Source organism: Macrosteles quadrilineatus, unplaced genomic scaffold, assembly GCF_028750875.1.
Source record: "Macrosteles quadrilineatus isolate MER2022 unplaced genomic scaffold, UCM_ALF_1.0 Scaffold_2__2_contigs__length_208266976, whole genome shotgun sequence".
In the NCBI taxonomy this organism is placed as follows: Eukaryota; Metazoa; Arthropoda; class Insecta; order Hemiptera; family Cicadellidae; genus Macrosteles; species Macrosteles quadrilineatus.
In genome coordinates this window covers 147,219,283-147,240,594 of record NW_026542595.1, presented here as the reverse complement: position 1 = coordinate 147,240,594, position 21,312 = coordinate 147,219,283, and the positions used below count along the sequence as shown (strand labels likewise).

The 21,312-nt window shown below is 35.2% G+C and overlaps 2 protein-coding genes across 2 annotated transcripts in view; one reads left to right on the top strand and one right to left on the bottom strand.

Moving 5' to 3' along the window:
* LOC128985011 (uncharacterized) overlaps positions 1-7,511 on the top strand; it is an 8,964-nt gene extending 1,453 nt beyond the window's left edge. Inside the window, exons 2-4 of the mRNA XM_054404383.1 lie at positions 5,285-5,443; positions 5,856-6,154; positions 7,293-7,511. Coding sequence (XP_054260358.1) covers positions 5,285-5,443; positions 5,856-6,154; positions 7,293-7,413 — 579 coding nt within the window. The 3' untranslated portion in view covers positions 7,414-7,511. The remainder of the gene's footprint in view (positions 1-5,284; positions 5,444-5,855; positions 6,155-7,292) is intronic.
* Positions 7,512-8,614: 1,103 nt separating this feature from the next.
* On the bottom strand, positions 8,615-19,597 carry LOC128986844 (mitochondrial genome maintenance exonuclease 1-like). Its single transcript, XM_054407401.1, has 5 exons — positions 19,229-19,597; positions 16,309-16,795; positions 12,095-12,305; positions 9,476-9,608; positions 8,615-8,889 (listed from the first exon to the last, which is right to left on the bottom strand). The coding sequence occupies exons 1-5, from the start codon at positions 19,400-19,402 to the stop codon at positions 8,707-8,709; spliced, it is 1,188 nt and encodes a 395-aa protein (XP_054263376.1). The 5' UTR covers positions 19,403-19,597; the 3' UTR covers positions 8,615-8,706.
* Between the last annotated feature and the right edge of the window lie 1,715 nt (positions 19,598-21,312).

The window sequence follows — 21,312 nt, the reverse complement described above, 5'->3', positions numbered from 1 at the left end:
TTGATGTTTGTTTAGTTAGAGCAGTAGTATGAGTTAGTTCGCTGACTTGTTTTTCTAAGTTGGCAATCCGATCTCTAGATTGCCCGACATCTCCTTGAGCACAAATGTAGTTGTCGACAGCTGATAGTTCAGCTATTGGCGAAATATATAGCGCTAAATAACAAATTTCTTTGCAACTACAGTAACTGAAAAATAAGCCGTTGATTGTGTACTAAAATACGGTATGATGTTTTATCGTAATGTGCTGTACCAAATCAAATCAAATCAAATCAAAGCTTTATTTTCCAATAGACATTACAAATGCATGTGGAATGGTCAAAGAAGGTATTATGTTGGTATTACCTTTGTATGTATTAAACAAATGAACTCTCTGTAATTCGAATGGTTTATTTTTCTCCCGATAAATCGAACTCTTGATAATTCAAAACTCTTGATAATTCTAATTTATATGCTTGGCCCACCAATTTCGAATTATCAAGAGTCTACTGTATATCCATGATGTTATTGGAGTTCCACGAAACATTCCATTCCTTGCTTTAAACATCCTTCATAGCTAAAACACCATAATACTCTTTTTAAACAAGGCTTTACCTCTCTTTGTGTTAAAAATACGTTTTAAAATGGTCTTATGGTCTGTTAAATATTTATCAAGTCTCAAATACAATAGACAATTTTGACAGATAAAGATATACAAAAGATCTGGACCAAAGACTGCTCTCAGATGATTTTTTACACTAGCAAAGCTCGGTCCCCTGGTACTTCTTTTAAAGTTGCAACACATAAGATTATAGTGGTAATGAAAACTTGGGGGGACACAGTCCTAGATCGATACTAAAATGGAAATAAGGAGGTACGTGAAAATTATTGACCAAAAAGTATCGATCAGACGGAAGATTTACAAATACATTAAGTATATATGTACAAAAACCAAACATTAATTGAATTTCAAACAATATAGTTCAGCAGATTCTTGGTCTTTGGGCAAAGCACAATAATTCCATTCACCAATATAGATAACCACCACATTCAATATACATCTATTGGAGGTTTTAAAGGGCACCAAAATTCAAATTACACATTTTGACAGACTTACTTCAAGATAACTACACGATAGAAAGTACACTTTCGATTTTTCTTAGAAAGTCGCCACAAGTGTTTTGTTGATCTTTGGATGCTGCTCCAGATAATCTGAGTGGTAGACATGCGATCTAGGAAGTGGAGATAATAGTCCAGTTGTCTCTGAGTCAGCGAAGCATTGCTTCCTTCTGTTGACAAACATGCGTCTCCGACATTTAATTTTCACTTGTATTGTCTTCGGTTACGAAACACATCTGGGGGAGGATGGGTAAAAACACATGAACAAGTTGGTAGGGCTTAGTCTGCTGTCATTGGGGAAGTGAGCAAGATCTAGCATTAGGTTTTGAAAGGTAAGAGAGTTTATTTAGTTTTAGATATTGTAAGATATATTATTCTTTTCAATATGAAATAAGTTTAAAAATACTGATGCTTGTAGAATGTTTATTCGTATTAATATGTTTTTTAATCACAAATTAACTTATTTACCTAATTCAAATTATGTAAATTATAAAAATATTCTTATATTATTAATTACTTGAATATTCTTTTTAATTATTCAACACATTTAAATAAATATAGGCATGTAGAAACACAAGTCCCTAAAATCAACAAGTTATTGTTATATTTAAACTAACTAAAAATCAAACAATCTTTCACGCAGCAGCTCTGAAAATTGTAAGTTAATCATTTTTAGATCACTTTAGTGAAAGCAGAATTAATCGAAATTATTTGTTGATTAGTTACCAACTTTAATTAAAAGTATAACTACAATGGTAGTGTAATCACTTGTTTAATGTAAACAAAGCAGAAGTTTTTTGATCCCAATGTATTTTAAATAGAATATATTTTTTGTTATTTCTCCTTTTCTGGTAGATTTGGATATATAATCTGCTATTTTCCTCGACTCTCTGGGACCAAGACCTTTAGTTTGAGCTCTCTCCCATCATCCTGCGAGCTGTCAAACTCTCACAATTTAGATTTTAAAACATTCCTTACATAACTAATAATATAGATTATCAACAAAAAGGATGCTTGGGTTCCTAAATATTCAAAGGACCTATGTGATGAATATATTTTTATAATTATTTAATGATTTGATACTATAATAAATTAAAATAAAAAAATTTGAGACTAGGATTTTAAACACAATAATTTATAAATAAAAAAAACTTTTCTAAAACAAAACGTTTTTAAACACACTAAAAAGTAGAAAATAATTTATAAATATGTGGAGAATATAAATACTTGTAAGATTTAAAACGAAAAACTGGGGTGCATGCAATAGATAATTTACAATTACCTTCACCTATTGAACTAACGTATTATTATCAATTGCATGCACCTAACGTTTTTAGTTTTAAATCTTACAAGTATTTATGTTCTCCACATATTTATAAATTATTTTCTACTTTTTAGTTTTTAATGTGTGTGGATGTTAAATCCATTTCAAGCATCTATATCAGATTAAGACAGAGGCATGTGGGAAATCTAAGGTTTATTTGAGTTTCTTTTCATATTAGGTATTATGTATTAGATTGAATTTATGACCTACCTACTAACTATAAAAATCTAATATACTAAAAAACTTATGCAAAACTTATGACAGCTAGCCTGACCATACCACTGGACCAAATTACACGTGGTTGGTACTCAGAATCCCTTTATAAATTGAATTAAGCTCACAAATAAGCACGAAAAATGAATTTGAAATCTTAAAAAAAAATAACATGGGTCTTATGGATTGCCATGGTGATGGCAAAATCAAAACAAATGGAAGATATTCCAATCACATGTTTTATTTACAGTGTGTGGGGAAAATAGAGAAGTCTGTGCATTAAATATTTTTGGTTGGGTTTTCAACCACGGGGCGACCTCTATTAACATAAAAATACTTATGGAGACTTTTCTTGGAGATTTAACATGGGACAAAATTTTAAAGCTTACGACAGTTAGCCTGACCATACTACTGGACCGAATTACACACGGTTGGTACCAAATGTAATTGTCTGTATATTTGTCCATTTTGCTTCGATTTCAGATATTACTTGACCAAGTGTTATAAAAACAGAAATTAAAAATCTATTGACAATTTAACATAGGTAAAACTTTAAGTCTAATAGGAGTGAGGTCTGGAGATCTATTGGACAGATTTACATGCAGGTTGTGTGAAATGAAATGTTTCCCATGTGCCTGAAAAGTCTACTATTCCTTTAGTGAATCTTAAATATTAAAAAGCTTTTGGAAAAGTTATGACAATTAGCCTGGCTGGCCATATTACTGGGCCGATAAACACATGCGTTGTACTAAAGAAGGTTATGGAAAAAATTCTAATCGCATGTTTTATTTACAGCGTGGGGTTACTTAAAATAGAGAAGTTTGCACAATACATACTTTTGGTCAAGTTTTTGACCACGGGGCGAGCTCTCGTATCAATTTATTTATTGTTTATCTAATTTATTGTTTACTTTATAGAATACTAAATAAATAACAAATGAAATTATTAACAAACACCTTTATATATATGCAATCAGATTGTTTATCTTTATTTTGAAATATTTGTTTGCATAAAGAATCTCCGGGGAGCAACTTGTACCTCTTAACCTCTGCTCTTCGAACTGTCAAATTAAAGTATTTACAGCTGACTTAAATTAAATGATATATTTACATTCTTTCAAAATGTAAACATGGAAAATTTGGAAGCCCATGGGGCGTAGCCCAAGGGAAATATGAAAATTACATGATAAAATATTGCATTGTCATCCATTTGTGAGCTATGTTTCAAATTTCAAGTCTCTAGCTCAACGGGAACTTTGTTTAAAATTGATATCAAAATTTGTAGGAAAGCGACTAGCGAGCTAATAAAAACAAGCCCATGGGGCGTAGCCCAAGGGAAATATGAAAATTAAATGATATAATATTGCATTAGCATCCATTTGTGAGCTATGTTTCAAGTTTCAAGTCTCTAGATCATCGGGAACTTAGTATAAAATTGATTGCAAAAATTGTACAGGACAAGAAAGCGAGCTAATAAAAACGTTTTAAAAATACATAAATTTGTAACCAGGCAATCTAATATATAAAATTCTCGTGTCACAGTGTTTGTCTGCAAACTCCTCCGGAACGATTTCACCGATCGTAATGAAATTTGGTGTGTAAATTCTGTAGGTATGCGAATCGGACGTAAACTATTTCCCGTTTCGAAATTCTTAAAAGGGCTCCGCCCCAGTGGCTCTGGAGTTTCCCATGTTAACCTTATGAGAAATGGAATTAATGAATCTTAACAGCTGTTTCAATTAAACAAGTTGGTTCTGATCTATGATGTTCAATAGCATTAAAGTTACAAGGATTACCAACAGGGTGCAGCACTATTATTTCTTTTACATTTATGACAACAGCTAATTTGCAACCAAAAGGTGAGTGAGCGTAGCGAACGAACTTCAACCTGGAGGCGAGTGAGCGTAGCGAACGAGCTAACCTGGAGGCGAGTTAGCGTAGCGAACGAGCTCCAACCTAAAGGCAAGTGAGCGCAGCGAACGAGCTCCAACCCAAAGGTGAGTGAGCGTAGCGAACGAACTTCAACCAGGACGTGATTGAGCGATGCGATTGAGATCATCTTGAAAATTGAACGTAACGGTACTTTCTTTCCATCGGTCTGTCTTAGGGGAAACCTATAACTTAGGCGATACGAAGTTCGCCGGGTCAGCTAGTTGCAATATAAAATATTCAATCACTAAAATATGCTCAACAAAATTTAAGTTTGTAAGTTATTTTAAAATCATCAACCATGGCTATTAAAATATAAAATATCAAAGTCAAACCAAGCATTTAATTTAATTTAGCTAGCAAAAAGTTAGTACCTTTTAAATAAAAAAGATAACTAAAAAAAAAAAAAAAAAAAAAAAAAAACTTAACAGTACCGTCTTTACAGTCATTACTTAGGTCTTAGTTGTAGCTTTAATTTACTCATCTCTATTCATACTTGGCTTAAAATACCTACTTTATATGGTCACCATTTAGTAAGAAAGTATTAAAGTTAAAATAAACCATGCTAGCCATGTTACTAAGTCTTGCTAATAATGTTGAAATACAATTTCGTGCACTACTGAATAAAAACTTGTGATGTTGACTAAACTACCACCGCCAGGGAGGGAGTAGGTCCTTTATTGTTTTCCCTTTGTATAAGGCAGATTCTTGTAACTGTTTACAGATGTGGTCCTACATCCCCCTGGCCCTATTGGCCTGTGTGTTGGTGTCTGCAGAAACCCAGAGTGAGAGGGAAGAGAAAGCCATGGACCCAGGAGCTGCTAGATCCATGTTGGCAGACATTGCTAAGGAGCTAATAGCACGGTCTGGCACTAGCAGTCAGGTTAGCCAAAACATGTCTTAGTTCGTAACAAAAAAAAATGCTGCTGAAGGTCTGATGTTTTAAGTAGTGGAAAAATTTATTTTTCAAAATAAAATTAACAAAACCATGTTTATTCTAGAAAAGATACTGGGGAGTTAACTGGTCTAGAGGTAGATGGCGGGACTTATATAAGAAAGTTAATTTATTGAATCATTTAGACAACTAGCGGTACCTGGCTAACATTCTATTTTAATTGCGATCAATAATTTATTTTATTCAGTCCCCAAGCATCATGACTATACATGGTCTAACAACTAAGCACAGCATTACTTCTATCCATTTAATCTGGCTGCTTTAGGCAGGCATTTAGGCATTTCCACCAATTTTTATCCTCTCATTTACAACGATATTTACTATAGTCTGATCCTAACAGGTTCTTAGTCTCAACCTGACCAATATGATCATCCTGCTAGTGCTGAAGGGGTTGCTGCTAGGGGCGGCCATGTGGGGTACAGGAGCGTGGAAGGGACGCAGTGTAGACGAGGTTGTGTCACCCCCCTCCATATCACTACTGACAGAGTCTGAGCTGGTGTTGCTCATTAGCTACTTAATGGGTGAAGGAGACAATAAGTACGATTGCTTTCTGCGAGTCGCCTGCCAGGAGCCCAAGAAGGCCAGGGAGTATTTGGCTGCTGGTACCATGTTGATCAAAGGAGCCAAAGCCATGGGGAAGTAAGTAAAAAGTGCATTATTTAATAATGCACTTTTTAATATTATTTAATAATGTTGGGTAGTGAAATTTTCTTCTTCACCAACACCATTTGAGGTTCATTCATTCTCCTTCAAGGTTCATTCATTTGAGATGGGGACGCCACATATGTGTGTATTTTAACCCAAATATGAGCGAAGCATGAGTGTAGAATAGTGTCATGCCTTATGTAGCTTTGTTACTCACTGAGACCACATGTTTCAATAGTCCGGAGCATTTTTTGAAATGGTTGTATAGTATTGTATTGTTGAGGGTGGACTCAGGGTCCCAGCAAGTCAACCGAAGCTTATTGTGCATGCCATGCCGCTAACTAGGCAAGCTGTCCTTGACCAGGTCCGTGAGCTTTGCCCAATGTTAGCTTTTGACCAAACAGAGTCGTTCTCCTAGAACCATGTTTGTAGCAATCCAGAAAGATGTGCTTTGCAGTCTCAACAGGCTGTTTGCTAAATCGACACTCCCGGTTGTCATTGTTGATTACCAGAGTTTAAATATGTTTGCTGAAATACCAGGGTTAATCAGACCTGGTTGCCTATGACTGGAGTTTTTTAGTCTTCACCCCCAAGAGGTGTGGTTAGCTAGCATATGCGTTATAATTCTCTGGTATCAAACATGTAGTATGCTATGTGATCCTAGTCCTTACTTGAACTTCTGGATTACAAGTTAATGACTTATCACCTCACTATATGAACTGCAATAAAAATTGACACCCTGGAGAGCGATGAATATTACTGTTAAGACTTGTGATTTTAAATATAGCAATTATTTAATACTCAAATTCTGTATTGTAACCAATAAAAACCTTTTCATTATAAGTTTCCCCATGTACTTTTGATAGTATTCTTTTTTTAATATGCTTGATATAAATACATTTGTTATTGAATTTACAGCCTCGAGTAGTGCTATTTCGCATTTAGTTTAAATTTAGGAGTATTTTCAGAACCCTTCTTTCTATCTCTAATTTTGTTATGAAAATCACCTAATCGCAGCTGAAATACAGCTTGACAATGAAGGTATCAGACCAGCTATCAGCTGGATTATTAACTTATTAGGTCTTGAAGAATAATATTGTACAAAACTATAATCCTTTGTGTCCCCTAACAGGATTATCCCAGTCAACCCTAAATATGAGAGGTTACTGCAAGAGCTACACAGAGCGGTACAATACAGCAGTTCAGGAGGAGTATGTGATCAGAGGTATTCCTGTGGCCAGAACAATGTGTAGCTAGCGAACAACCTTCAAATCTCAAACTTTGCAGCGACTGCTCCAACAATCAAAGTGGAAACTACTCAAGATATTAAGATAAATTAAGGTCCGTGAGTTAAACCCACTTGTTACAATTGACTGAAACTGTTATGCTTTTTTGTTGAATAAATGTTATCAGTATTAGATTGTTATTAAATGTCCGAGTGACTTATAATCAATGTTTCATACTTAACAGGTTTATTTTTTTAACCGCTAAAGACCAATAAGAATCAGAAACCATTCTGATTCTGATGTGTATATTCTGTATCATATTCGGGCATTAAGACCAAGGCATGTGAGAGGCCACAGAGAAGCAAAGAAGGAAGATACACTCCATGGTACATTCAAGTGGTATCTAGCACTAGTGCTAGTGTCTAGGACAAAGACTAACACCACCCCCCCTTGCCATCAAGTAGGCAAAAGGTGGAGGAAGACTTTGAGCCCTGTGCGATAGGAGTTTCTGCACAGAGTTTGCCGATTGGGCTCTTCCTTGCTTGTCACAAATTCCGCCCAAACATACCAGGACTAAAAGCACACGGTTGTCTCATAACTGTATTTTCTCTATACAATACTTCTGTGGTTACACCTACTTGATGACGGGAGTGCTGCTTGCCAGTCAGTCAGTAACAAAAGTGATGTTGTTATATTTTTTACTAAACAAGTAATTTCTAATCGTTTGTAGGCCACATACATAACAATTATTATATGCAAGCAATCATTTTAAACTTTGACAAGGTTATTTGCAAACAATCTTTTTCACTACCACTACTTTTTTATTCCGTAAATTCACTACAGAACTTACTTTTCCAGTTTAGTTATGAAAGGTTGGATCTGACATATTCAAACATGTTTACTAAACAGTAGTGAATTAACAGAAACAAAAATAAGATAATGATAGTGATAGTTCATTAACATAAAAGGTCCCAATAATGATCATATTTAACATTAAAATCAGTCTTTGGCAAGAGACAGCTCTCCTATTATTTACATGCTGTTATACAACAGGTTGGATTAACATAGAAAACTGCTGTTATTGATAGGCAAAATATGAACTCTGTATCCAAACATGGCAACCTTTAGTTCTAAAAATTCTACGTTAAAAAAATGTTAAATAAGAAATAATGAATCTGTAATTTTGTAAAGGAAATACTTTCTCAGGAAATACAGTCTCACTCAACTATAACTGTATAAATAACAATATATATTTTACATCCAGCAATAAGCCGTTAAAAAAATACAATGTATAAATAAATACCAACAATAATGATCAAGTCATGTCAGCTGGAGTGCTTTTTCGTCAATTTCATGGTCAAGGTGAAGATGTGATCTAGCTTTGAACTTTTCCAGTCGTTGTAACCAGTGTTTCCAGTAGATCTGGCAGTGTTTGGGAGCCAATAGGAAGACATCACAAGGATCCCCACTGGTGTATGCCACTGCTACTAGGCCATGGTCCACCTGTCACAAGGAAAGCGCAAAAATGTAATAAATTTTATCCTTCTGCTTCACATTCTAGGACACTTGTTCTACTTACACATAATTTCAGGCAAGGCCTAAACGGTTGCAGCATTATCATTAAGATAAAAATCCATCAGTCACTATCGTGATTAGAGCCCGAGATCTCGTCTGGCCAAAGTCCCTCACTCTACTCTTTATACATGCTCGCTCCAGATGGGTAGGCCTAATATTAGGCCATACGTAAACAAAGATATTCGTCTAATATGTAGGTCTAATTAGTATTAGACAATGATTTGAACATTAAATGGTGTTATAGCTTATAAGAAGTGTGGGCAGTCGGTAAAACAGAGGAACTGAGGTGAGGGATGATGCCAGAAACCATGTTGAGCATAGGGCTGATAAGCTATCCAGCTATACCATGGAGTAATTAGGACCCAAAAGCTATCCAGGTATATCAAGTTAGATTATTTCTGAAGCATACAACTCAATTATGTACTCATGTTCAATCAGTAGAAAATAAGGTGGAATACAGATTTGAAAAGTACATGTTTTTTTACTTTAAAACAAAAACAGTTTAAATACTTACAGCCCATTTGTAATTAGGGTCGTGGTTAATGGCACCAATATAAGCTGTTACTTGGACAGGAGCGTCATATGTGTCTTTCAGATCTTTCTTCGGCTTGTCTGACAACTTCCAGTCTATTACCACAGGAATATTTCTGAAAAAATATTACAAATCAATCATACAGTTGACTGAACTCTATTTTACCTAGGATGTCAAGATGCTTTGGAGTAGTGGTGTACAGTAACTATTCTATACTCTATGCTAGTTGCTAATTCCTATAGGGCTATTCATTCATCTGAATGTTTTGCAATATATTTTTAAACCAATAATAACAAATTAATAGGATTTATGGTTTTTTTTTAGAATTATGGGTTTTTTTAAATAGTTTTAAATTAAAGTAAAAGTGTGTACGTCTTTAAACACTTGGTCTGGGAAAAAATCTTATATGTGTAGGAATATTGTGTTAAGACTCTCGGGCCCGGATCACCCTACATCATGGTGGAAGCGAGTAAAGTCTTCCACCATGACTTTCCGTGTTCTTCTTTGCATCCACATTTTTTTTTTTTTTTTGTGGGGTTGGGGTAATAGCCTACCCCTAGCTACTTCGGCCTGGAGACCTTTTGTAGCACCCTTTAATTCATTCTGACATCCACATCAATTGGTATACTTATCTTCCACAAAAAAAAAAAACCAAAATCTTCCCAACGCCAGACCTCACTTTCTTAATTACATCACTTTATCGGCTTATCTGCCTTTACAACCCCGACTTCCAGCTCTTTCAGCTGAATCATCTTTTCACTATTTAACATATAGCCTACCACATACACCATGTTTCACCTTTTGGAATTTTCCTCTTAGATGACCAATCGCTTAATTTAAACTTCGCTCCCTTGCTTCTCCAAACCCCCACCCCCCACCACCTGTCACATACTGGCCTCTAGGCTTGTCCATATTTTCAACCTTCCTTACCATACTCAACCTCCTAAACTCCTTTCCCTCTGGGGCTTTGAGGGTCAATACTTTTAATGACCCGAATTACTTCTTCGGGTAATTCAACATACTACAAATTTAGACACACAATTAGCAGTATATCACGCTTATTTTTCTTCCATCATGAATTACGGTTTAACAGTATGGGGTTCTTCTAGTCATGCCGAACAAATTTTTATCCTCCAGAAAAGAGCAGTTATAGTCTTAGCCAAAGTGTATCGAATTACTCACATTAAAGAGTTTTTCATTCGGTTTAAAATTCTTACTTTGTATAGTTCTTATATCTTTAAACTGGCTTTAATGGTTAAAAGTGATTTTGCCACATTCATGGAAGATCAACATGAACATCCTCATAACACTAGATTTAAAAACAATATAAAACCAGTTCAGCACAGACTTAAAGTATTCCATTTATCTCCTCAGTACATGGGCCCAAAAATATATAACAAATTACCTTCTTCAATTAGGGACACTGATTCATTCCCTAAATTTAAATAAAAAGAAGTTAAAAACTTTCTTTTGGAGAAGGCCTTATTCTCATTGGAGGAATATATGGAAGCTGTGTAGATGTTAAGGCTCAGCATATGAAATTTATTTTGGTAATAGTTTTAGGGTACTTTCCTGTTAAAGGGAACATTCATTATTATCGATTTTTTTCTCGATATATCGATATTAACAAATTTAAACATATCAGCTGACAAATACGATAAATATTGTTCAGTATCAACAAACAATAATGAAATGAAATTGTTCTAAAAAAAATAACCTAACGTAACTAACCAAACTTGCTGTGTAACATTCCATGTTTAACTTGCCTTTTCTGTTATCAAAAGGAATTTTTAAATAGTACAGCAAGTTTGGTTGGTTATGTTAGGTTAGCTTAGAACAGTTTCATTTCTTAATCCATATAATAGACTATTTTAGCCAAAACAAGATCAGTTGTCAATATGTAATAGATTGGTAAACAAAAATATCGATATATCGAAAAAATCATCGATAATAATGAATGTTCCCTTTAACAGGAAAGTACCAGTTTTAGAATAGAGACTATAAAGTATTGTAACAATGACGTATCACCTGTCTGAATATGATGTTATGTGATTATTTAAAAATAAATAAATGCGGCCACTGGCAGTCTCAAGCCTGCAAAATGAGTTTAGCTCTTGAACGCAGAAAAAGTATTAAAAAGACAATATTATTTCGTTAAAGCTAGTTTTTATTGCACTATTATATTGTTAAAAGAAATTTAATAAATATAAACAGCACAAAGCCAACTGTAAACAAACAACAAACCTGAATAAAAGTATGAAATTGAGACTAAAAATGTCTGTTAATTTTAGCTTTACACTTCTTGTAAACTCACTGTCAATTATTATTTTTATCAACATTACAATTACATTTTCATTTCAACCTCGATATTGTCACAAGAAATAAATAGTCAAGAACCCAACTATGATCTTAGCATTAACGAGGGATCTCAGAACCAGGGTTGCCATCTTTGGTTAGGTAAAAAAAAGGGACAGCTCTCCTTCACCCTGGGATCAATACAGATTGAAATAAACAACTCAGTCCTTATGAACAATGACTTCAACTTGAATATGGAGGTTTAAGCTATAAAACTACATAGATTGTTGCTACCACACAACTGACCTGAACAGCGCCACACAGTCAAACACGCCCTTGTAGCCAAGTGTGGGATGAGCGATGACACTCTCCACAGCCATGGGATGAGTGACCTCGTCTAACAGCCACGACAGACTGTTGAGTGCATTCCTAGTCACCTCACTACACTCCCCCACCTCTCTGTTGAGTACCCTGTGTAGCACTGCAGCGTGGAACTCCCCACCTCGCGCCTTCGTGGCTGCACAAATAGTTACATATTACACTGTGTGAAATGATAACATGTATACACCTGAATTACAAAAAATAATTAGTTATTGAATGAATAAAAATGAAAAATTTGAGTTTAAATATATTTGGTTTAGTAAATTCCTTACATGATAGCGATTTTAAGGTCCATTACATGGTCAATACCCATAAAATAATTTGCTGCTTTACAACCATCCATTTGATGGTACATACAGGGTGTTAGAGATACCGGGATTTGAAACCGTTGTGCTCGGGGACTATTCAAGATAATTAAATGATTTAAACGTCAAATTGAAGGGAAAAGAACAAAGTTTTTTTCTCATACTTTGATACAATTTGGAATAATTTAATAAAATTCAGATTTTCATCCAATCTTATATGAGGGTAAAACTGGCTTAGTCTGTACGCTTAGGGCGATCGGTGGGTTTATCTGATGTCTTCTAACTGAATCTTTTTAAGCACAAAGACTTTATCTTTTACAAAAAACATCATGAAGTGTTTATTTAGGTATGTTCAACTGACTTCGTCAGGCATTCGATTTTTTGGGGCTTCTGATGCAGAATTGTCAGATTTCTTCGACTATGTCATCGCTTGTTTTTAGCTGGCCAGGTGAATGTCTTTTCAAAACACTACGGTACTACAAATCTCATTAAAGCAGCGTCAAATTTCTTTATCATCAAGTAGATTTAAATTTAGTTTAATTTAGCAATCAATAAAAACTCTGAAAACCACGGATTACACTTTGTGCCTTCTGTTGCGCCGTAAAAATTGCACTGGCGACTGGATTCAGGCGCGTGAGTTGCAATAGCGGCCTTCCACCCCGAACCTGTTTTGCGCATGCCAAGGTCAACGTTTCCTCCCTTGCCACATGGGAAACAGAACTTAGTTAGCTTAGCTTCAATTTGACCTATAACACGTTTAGTTACCTTGAATAGTATCCAAGCAATTACCATTTTAAAACCCGGCATTCTTTTATAAACACCCTGTATAAGTGCAAAGGTCCCACATCTTTCTCTTTTAGGAGTGGAAAATGTATATCTTATTCTTTCTCTCATATGTACTAATAGACAATGTTTTTCACACAAACTCTATGAAGAAATGACAATGATCAAATCTGGGTTTGTTGAGTCCATGATTTGAGGCTATCTACCTCTACCAGAGTATCAATCCACTTATTTGGGATATATTTAAAGAAAAAGATTTGCGGCAACCTTCTTTTTCAGCTATGAGGGGGCTACAATAATGATGGATAATTTTGAAAATTTTGCCCCTAGGGGTAGCGGGGGTAGGGGATAGCTAAAAATTTTAAAATAGCAAGATTAGTCGAGTTTGGTATAATTTTACAGGTCTTGAATAAATTAAACAATTGACATAAAGAAAACCAAAATCAGACCACTAACAAAATGGTGCCATAAAATGTTTCAAATCCAATAACAATGAGGGTGGCTGAAAATTAACTTACACCCACCTTCAATTTTTAACTATTTGAAATCGGTTTACGGCAACATGTTTAGATATGATGTGATAAAATAATGTTAGTTTATTTTGAAAATTTGCCTTAGGGGTAGTGGTGAGGGGGCCCCTAAATGTTACTTATTAATAACCATTGTTTAATCATTTTTATCTTCCATTTTGTTATTAGTGGTTCGATTTCAATTTTCTTTATGTCAATTGTTTAGTTTTGTGAGGACATGTAAAATGATACCAAACTCGACTATGCTTGCCATTTGAAAATTTGAGCTACCCCTTACACCCGCTACCCCTAAGGGCAAAATTTTCAAAATCAACCATAATTAATATAGTCTCTTGTTTCTAAGAAGGTTGCCGCAAACCGATTTCAAATATCTCAAAAGGTTCAAAAGTTAAGGAGGATGCAAGTTACTTTTCAGCCACCCTGTATAAAAGACAATAATATTTTACTTTGCCATCAAAAGAATGAGCAAGAACTACATGTTATAATACTTATTACAGATAGATAAAACTACTCTCTTCTACATTCAGTGTAGGCTGGATCTCAAATTAGTCTACACAGGATTTACTCTGAAACAACTTCTACTCCCTGCGATCAAGAGAACTCTTGTCTACCGAATTTTATGCAAAATTATAAATAATTACATTTCCTTTTTACGAAATAAGTGGTGTACGTTCTAAAAGAACCTAGATCCCCAATTTTCCGAGTAAAAAAATCTTTAATCTTGTATCCTGTAAATGAACAAAGAACAAATAGTGATATTTAATAGAAAATAAGAAGGGAGCCTTAAATGAGTACGGTACTGAATTAGACAGGTTACTTATTTCAACAGGGTTATAATTCTTCAAGAAGAACTGGTAATATTGGAATTAATATTAATTTGAAATAACAACTTCACCAATGTTTCTGAATTTTTAATATCAATGATTTATCGCCTCTTAAATACCCCACTGTCCCAAGAAAATTATAATAAAGAGCTTAACTACATAAAAGACGTGGCTAAGTATAATGGATATGAAACCAAAATTGTAGACAATATGTTGACCAAAGCTTTAAAAAGAAATGATAAAAAGAAAAGAACTAAACTGGAACCAATCAAAGTAAAGAAGAAATGGGTAAGCACTACCTATACTAAGCAATATAAAGACGTCAAGAAAACGTTTCAGAAAAATGCTGAATTAATGGTTTAATTTAAAACAAAAAACAAAATTAAAAACATTCTTGGAAATCCAAAAAGTAAATTAGAAAATACAACAAAATCTGGCATTTATCAAATTCAGTGTGACAGTTGTGAGATGAAGTATCTTGGACAAACAAAAAGAAATATTAAAACTAGATTCAAAGAACACACTTCTCACATAACACACAACAGACCTGAAAAATCAGCAATAGCAAAACATTGCTTAGAAACAGACCACACAATATCAATCAATAATACTAAATTAATAAAAAATATAACAAAATCCAATGAACTAAATTCATGGGAATCATTATTTATAAATAAAATGGGCAGTTTGGTAAATAATGATAACGGTCCAATTAAAAAATTACATTACTAAATTCTAAATTTACAAAGTTATAAGCTAATTCTACTTTATATTTCATTTTTATACATATATTTTTGTAATTTTAGCTAAATGTACTTAACAGAATAGTTTTTATTTTTAACTACCCATATGTTACATTCTTTAAAGTTTATAATTGTATTTTTTAAACATAAACATAACCTTCAGTTTTGTGATGTGTCTGATGATGCCAGCATAGCTGGCAAAAGGTCTCATGAAATTAAAAATTCAGAAATATTGGTGAAGTTGTTATTTCAAATTAATAGGGTTATAATTAATCTGTAATGTGAACTAAATCTATATCTATAAAAGAGGAACTATGTATGTATGTATGTATGTATGTACCTTATGAACTCCGAAGCCGCTTGACAGATTGTAATGAAACTTTCAGGCATAATTAAGCATTATTCAAGGATGGTTTGTGCGTAGCTTGGTGCAGATCCGTCAAAAGGACTCCGCCCCAATGTCGGACTTTTTGAATCTATATAATAATAGGCAAGCATGTTTCTTTAAAACCTTTTTTCTCAGCTTGTTTTCACCACAGGGAAAATCTACGCATACTGTTAGAAAGATATTTTCCTGTAGATGTGCAGAATCCCTTTATAAATTAAAATAGGCAAAAAAATAAACACAAAAATGAATTTGAAATTTTTAAAAATTAACATGGGCCTTATGGGTTGCCATGCCATGCTAGTGACAAAATGACAACAAAATATAAACAGAAAATCAAAACAAATGAAAGAAATTCCAATCACATGGTTTATTTACAGCGTGGGGTGAAAATAGAGAATCCTGTACACTCCATATTTTGGTCGAGTTTTCGACCACTGGACTACCTCTAGTAAATTAATAAAGAACATGATCCATTAAACTTGCATGATCATTTTAAAAGCAAGTACCCAATCACCAAAGATTTTATGATTCTCTAAGCTATAATTTATACCAATAATTTATCTCACCTTCATTTTGTTTCCGGAAACCATCCTCTCCCAGCTCCTTGATCATATTTTGCCGCCACCTGTCCAATATTTGTTTATTTCTATCCGACATGGTATCTTCTATTATTTTGCTAACTGAAGGAAATTTCATAAACGATTTGACAGCTGAGTCGCTGAATGTATAATTATAAACATTTTTGACAGAACACTCTTGAGAAAAAAGCTGACATTTTTCGGGGTTAGATAGTGGATAGTTTTCTTCATTCAATGGTATGGCAGATTTAAAAATAAATTCGTCAGTTGTTAATTTTGGTAATTCACTTTTACTAGGGATTTGGCTGACTACGTCTGTAGTAAACTTTTTAGATGATTTTGACTTTTTAGCTCTGGTCTTAGTGAGCTCTTTATCTGCAGGTCCGGTTTCATAATCATCATGAACTTCATTTCTGGGTGTACCTTCACTACAATTTGTGGTGATACTTTTATCATCAAAGGCTTTATTTACATCCTAAAAAACAATCATAAGTTAGTACAAATAAGCTGTTCTTAAGTTAAGTAGGTTGTTCAACACGAAACCAGAATGGCCTGTTTAACGACTCCCAATATGGTTTTAGTAGCGGTAGAACCACAAATACTGCAGTTCTTAAACTTGCCACGAAGGTAGTTGATGTTTTTTAAAGAGGGAAATTTGGTGGTAGGGCCTACTCACCCTAGCTGATCTAAGCAAAGCTTTTAATTTTGCGTTTCCCACAATCAAATGCTCGACAAGTTACCGATAGGCCTACATCTGTATGGCATTAGGGGGCCAGCACTGCATGCCTTTAAATCCTACCTCATTAACCAAAAACAGATACTGGCAGTAAAAGGGGCAAATTCGCAACCATTGCTACCTAAACATGGCGTGCCCCAGGTATCTGTTTTGGGCCCTGTGCTTTCTTGGTGGTGGTGAAGACCTCGGGCAGTTTGGCAAGGTAATGCTTTTTGTGGACGACGCGACCATCTTTGCGGATGCAAAAACTCTGGAGGAAGCAAGGGTCAAGGCTGAACAGTCCTTCGAGAAAACTAAGACGTGGTTCAAATCAAATAAGCTTTGCCTAGAAATGTAAACAAAACACAACACATGACCTGCAGTCTGGCACGGAATCCTAATCCCAACAACCTGCCTGAAGTAGGCTAAAGTTATTATACAACCAGTACATATTCTAATTACTCTAAACAATTTAAAGACTAAAATTTCCAGTTTTGTACTGAGAGAAGACTACCGGTTACATGATCACAATGACTTACAAGGTCAACCATGATATCCCTATCTGCAGACTGAACAATAAAGGACAGCTTTCCTATGTTGGGAATTAGGATATAAAACCGACTGCCCCTGTACTTTTAAGACCTTGACGCCTCAGGTTTTAAAAACGAACTGAGAGTGGCTACTGGCAAGGCCCTTAAAAGTACTCCTTAGATGATTTTTATAAAATTTGCATTTAGTCTGCCACCAAAACTTGTAAATATGTATATAAATCTAGGTAGCCTAGTTATTTTTTGACTCAGTCTATCTATCAAGAGCTGGTCAGTGGCGTCGGGGAAGTAAATATGCAAGTAGGTACCGTACCTAATCCAACCTAGGTACCTGTCTTCAAAGGACTTACAGTCACTAATTCGCATGAAGCCCAACCGACCACCCTGACATGCCTTTTATGTCCAGTGACGTATTAAACTATCTCCGTCTTTAGGCAGCGAAGTTAGCCGCCCCCTCCCGCCACCACTTGTCACTAAGATTACCCCAATAAATGTCAATAAATTACTGTAGGTACCCCTGTCAACTGATTTTGTAGCAAAGTAATTGGCAATTGCATGCTGAATCAACAAATCTAATATAGACTAAGTTATTACTGTAGTCCTTTTTTACGGACATTTTTGTTTTGTCCCGTTTTCCTGCTAAAAGCATGCAAAAACAGTATGTCCATATTACCGATGTCATACGTGCTGCGGCTGCATAGTAACGAACAATAGGCTCTAGTGAGGTATTAAGTTACACTATATATGTACGGTACTGTAGCTACCTGTGTGTGTGTGTGAGTGTGTTTGTGGGCAGGCAGCCCACGCCCGCGACATGTCTGCGGCAGACCAACAGGGCAGTATGGAAAACACGACACTCAGCTGTATAATAAATTATCGACTTTGACTTTAATGTGTTCTGAAATCATTTTAACTTATAGGCCTTACTTTTTTTTAAGAGGTTGGCAACCTATAAAATCTAGCATTTACCCGTCCACCTACTAAACTGCGTGCGTGGAATGTATCCAGCAAAGCAAGGGGTGAGCCGGTACAGTATAAAGGTGAACTTTCTTTTATCTTTACCGACACTACGCAGGAAACCAAATAATTTAGTAGAAGACTTGTATGTCCACAAGTTGATAAAAGAAAAAGTCGCTGTAGGCCTAACTTATTTTGTAGAAAAAGCAACTTCTAAGTTAATTGCCGCAACTAACTTAACTTAAGTTAGTGGAAATTTGGTGTAAATGTGGCTTTAGTAGGCTAACTTAAGATCTTTAGGCCTAGGCTTTAAAAAATGACTTCCTCGTATTTATTGCAAGGTCCACTGACAGGAGGCTAAGTAATTATTTACCGTAAACACGTTACAGGCAATTAGGCCTAAGGCCTATTGAACAGATAACTTCACATTGGCCATAACTTGGTCCTATTAAGTTACCTCATTGAATATCTAAAGTCTAGTAGGCCTATGGTGTTACTGCAAAGATACCAGTAGCCTTAGTTAGCTGATTAACTCTTTCAATGCGGCCGTCATGTTTACTCTTGAAAATTGCACTTATCTCAATGATAAGGAACCGGTCGCCGGCGACTGACCCGCACGCAATGTGTTAAAGTTGGAAGTGAGTGTAGCCTTTCTAGTCTTGGCCTAAACTGATTTTTGTAAACTAACCTTTACAATTTTCTTTCTTCTTTCCTTTTGAGTTTCTATTAGATTTCCAAACAAATATTTGTTTTCACAGTTCAAAATTTTTATAACATGGAATTTACCACTGCTGCTAAAGCTAGTAGAAAGCGTACTGTCACAAATAATTTTAAAATTTGCTAGTAAGCGGGAGGATATCATATTGTGGAGTTAGGCCTACTAAGTTATGCTTGCACATTCACTTCATAAGTCACACATGTTATTTATTCACAGTTTATTTAATACAACTTTTGATGGTTTAACTTAGTGGAATTACTTATGTTTTAAACTAACTCTTAAAAATTGAAAGAAAATTTAAGTTACGGGTTAGGTTAGGGTTTGTTTGAACTTGAAGTGTTGCAGACAGAAAAAAACCATTTTCCGATTTTCCCATAACCACAAACCACAACACACTATGACTATGACATGGCGTGGCAGGGCATGTAACCACTAGCAGTAAGCTTTCAAAAATAGACTACTGTCACGTAGTATTTCATCATAGATTAAACATACTTTAGGAGTATCAAGCATATTTCAAAATAATATCGTAGAGTTATTATACATCGATGATAATATCAAGCAAAGCCACCCTACATGGCCACCTTTAAGGTGGCCGTACACCCAATCAATAACGGCCACCTTTTAAGGCGGTGCCGGCCTGGCCGTGTATCAAGGCTGCCATCGGGCATCGGCATCAATAACAAAGCAACATTTTTACAGCACTGCCGTTGGTCGTGCATACCTTTTTAGCTGACAACGAACTATTATGCATATTCTTAACTTATGTTGTTAATGTGATTATGCATATCAATACAATGGGCTGCTAGGGTTGCTAAATAATATTAACCGCAACTTATGATGATAACATAACTATGGTGTTTGTTTAAATAATTGTAGGAGCTCAGGTCACCAATAAGAAGTGTCACTCCATTAGCCCACCACCATATGATGTATTATTGCCTAATTAATTGTTGAAGTGCCACAAAGACGGCTTGAAGAGGTGAAGAGTGTGCACTCCCGGATTCATTAACTCGTTACCTTATACCTTATTCAAACCAATCACTGGCTTATCTCACTGTAACTGGCTAAACATGTAGGAAAATAAATATGTCAGTAAAAATAATCTTTTTATAAAGTGCCAGGATTGAGTGACAAACAATACCTTAACGGTATTTTATTTGGTGCCGTGTTTCCCCCGGACGTGCGTGAGGCGGACAGTGCGTGAGCCGGACAAAACTGGTTCGGGTGGGTAATTGAGCGGACGTCTCCCTGCATCTACCCGGCTCGCGGGGAATATCCCCGTTACCGAATCGTCCGAGGAATTATCGCGTTTTGCCTCCCCTATTGGCAAGCCTTATAACTTTTTCATGCTATTTAATATCATAGAACCAACTTTTGTGCAGTTGAAAAGGCTGACAAAATTCTTTAATTTCTTTAAATATGAATACTCATAAGGTTAACATGAGACACTCCATGGCCAGAGCCACTGGGGCGGAAACTGAAAGGAATTTTGAGGTAAGAATATGTCTATATGTTAATCGGGAATGTCAGCTATCGTCATACCAAATTTCAACCTTGTCGGTTTAGTATTCTTCGCGTTTACTTGTCACAAACATCCATCCATCCATCCATCCATCCATCCATACATCCATATACATTAAAACTTTCTTACTTATAATATTTAGTCGGATAAGTAAACCTTTTGTAATATTGCTCGTTTATGAATAGATTTTCTTTAAACTTGGCAAATTTATTTATTTCATACTAAGCTAATAATATTTTTCTAAAAATCACACTCCGTTACCCTCCATGTAGGCAGCAAACCTAGGTACTCGTTAAACCTAACGTTATTGAATTAGATTGAATTGAAAATAAAGCCACACAAATGGAAATTTGCTTTGGCTGCAGGTTTGCTGCGGTGGGGGTATTATGGAATTGTAATTGATGTAGAAAGAAGACTTTGTGGTAGTACATGATTTCTAATACATATAAGATACTAAATAAATCAATCCCGTTGGTCACAATTAGTTGTGCCGGTCAGCCGGTCGCTTGTTATTTTATTGAACTACTGC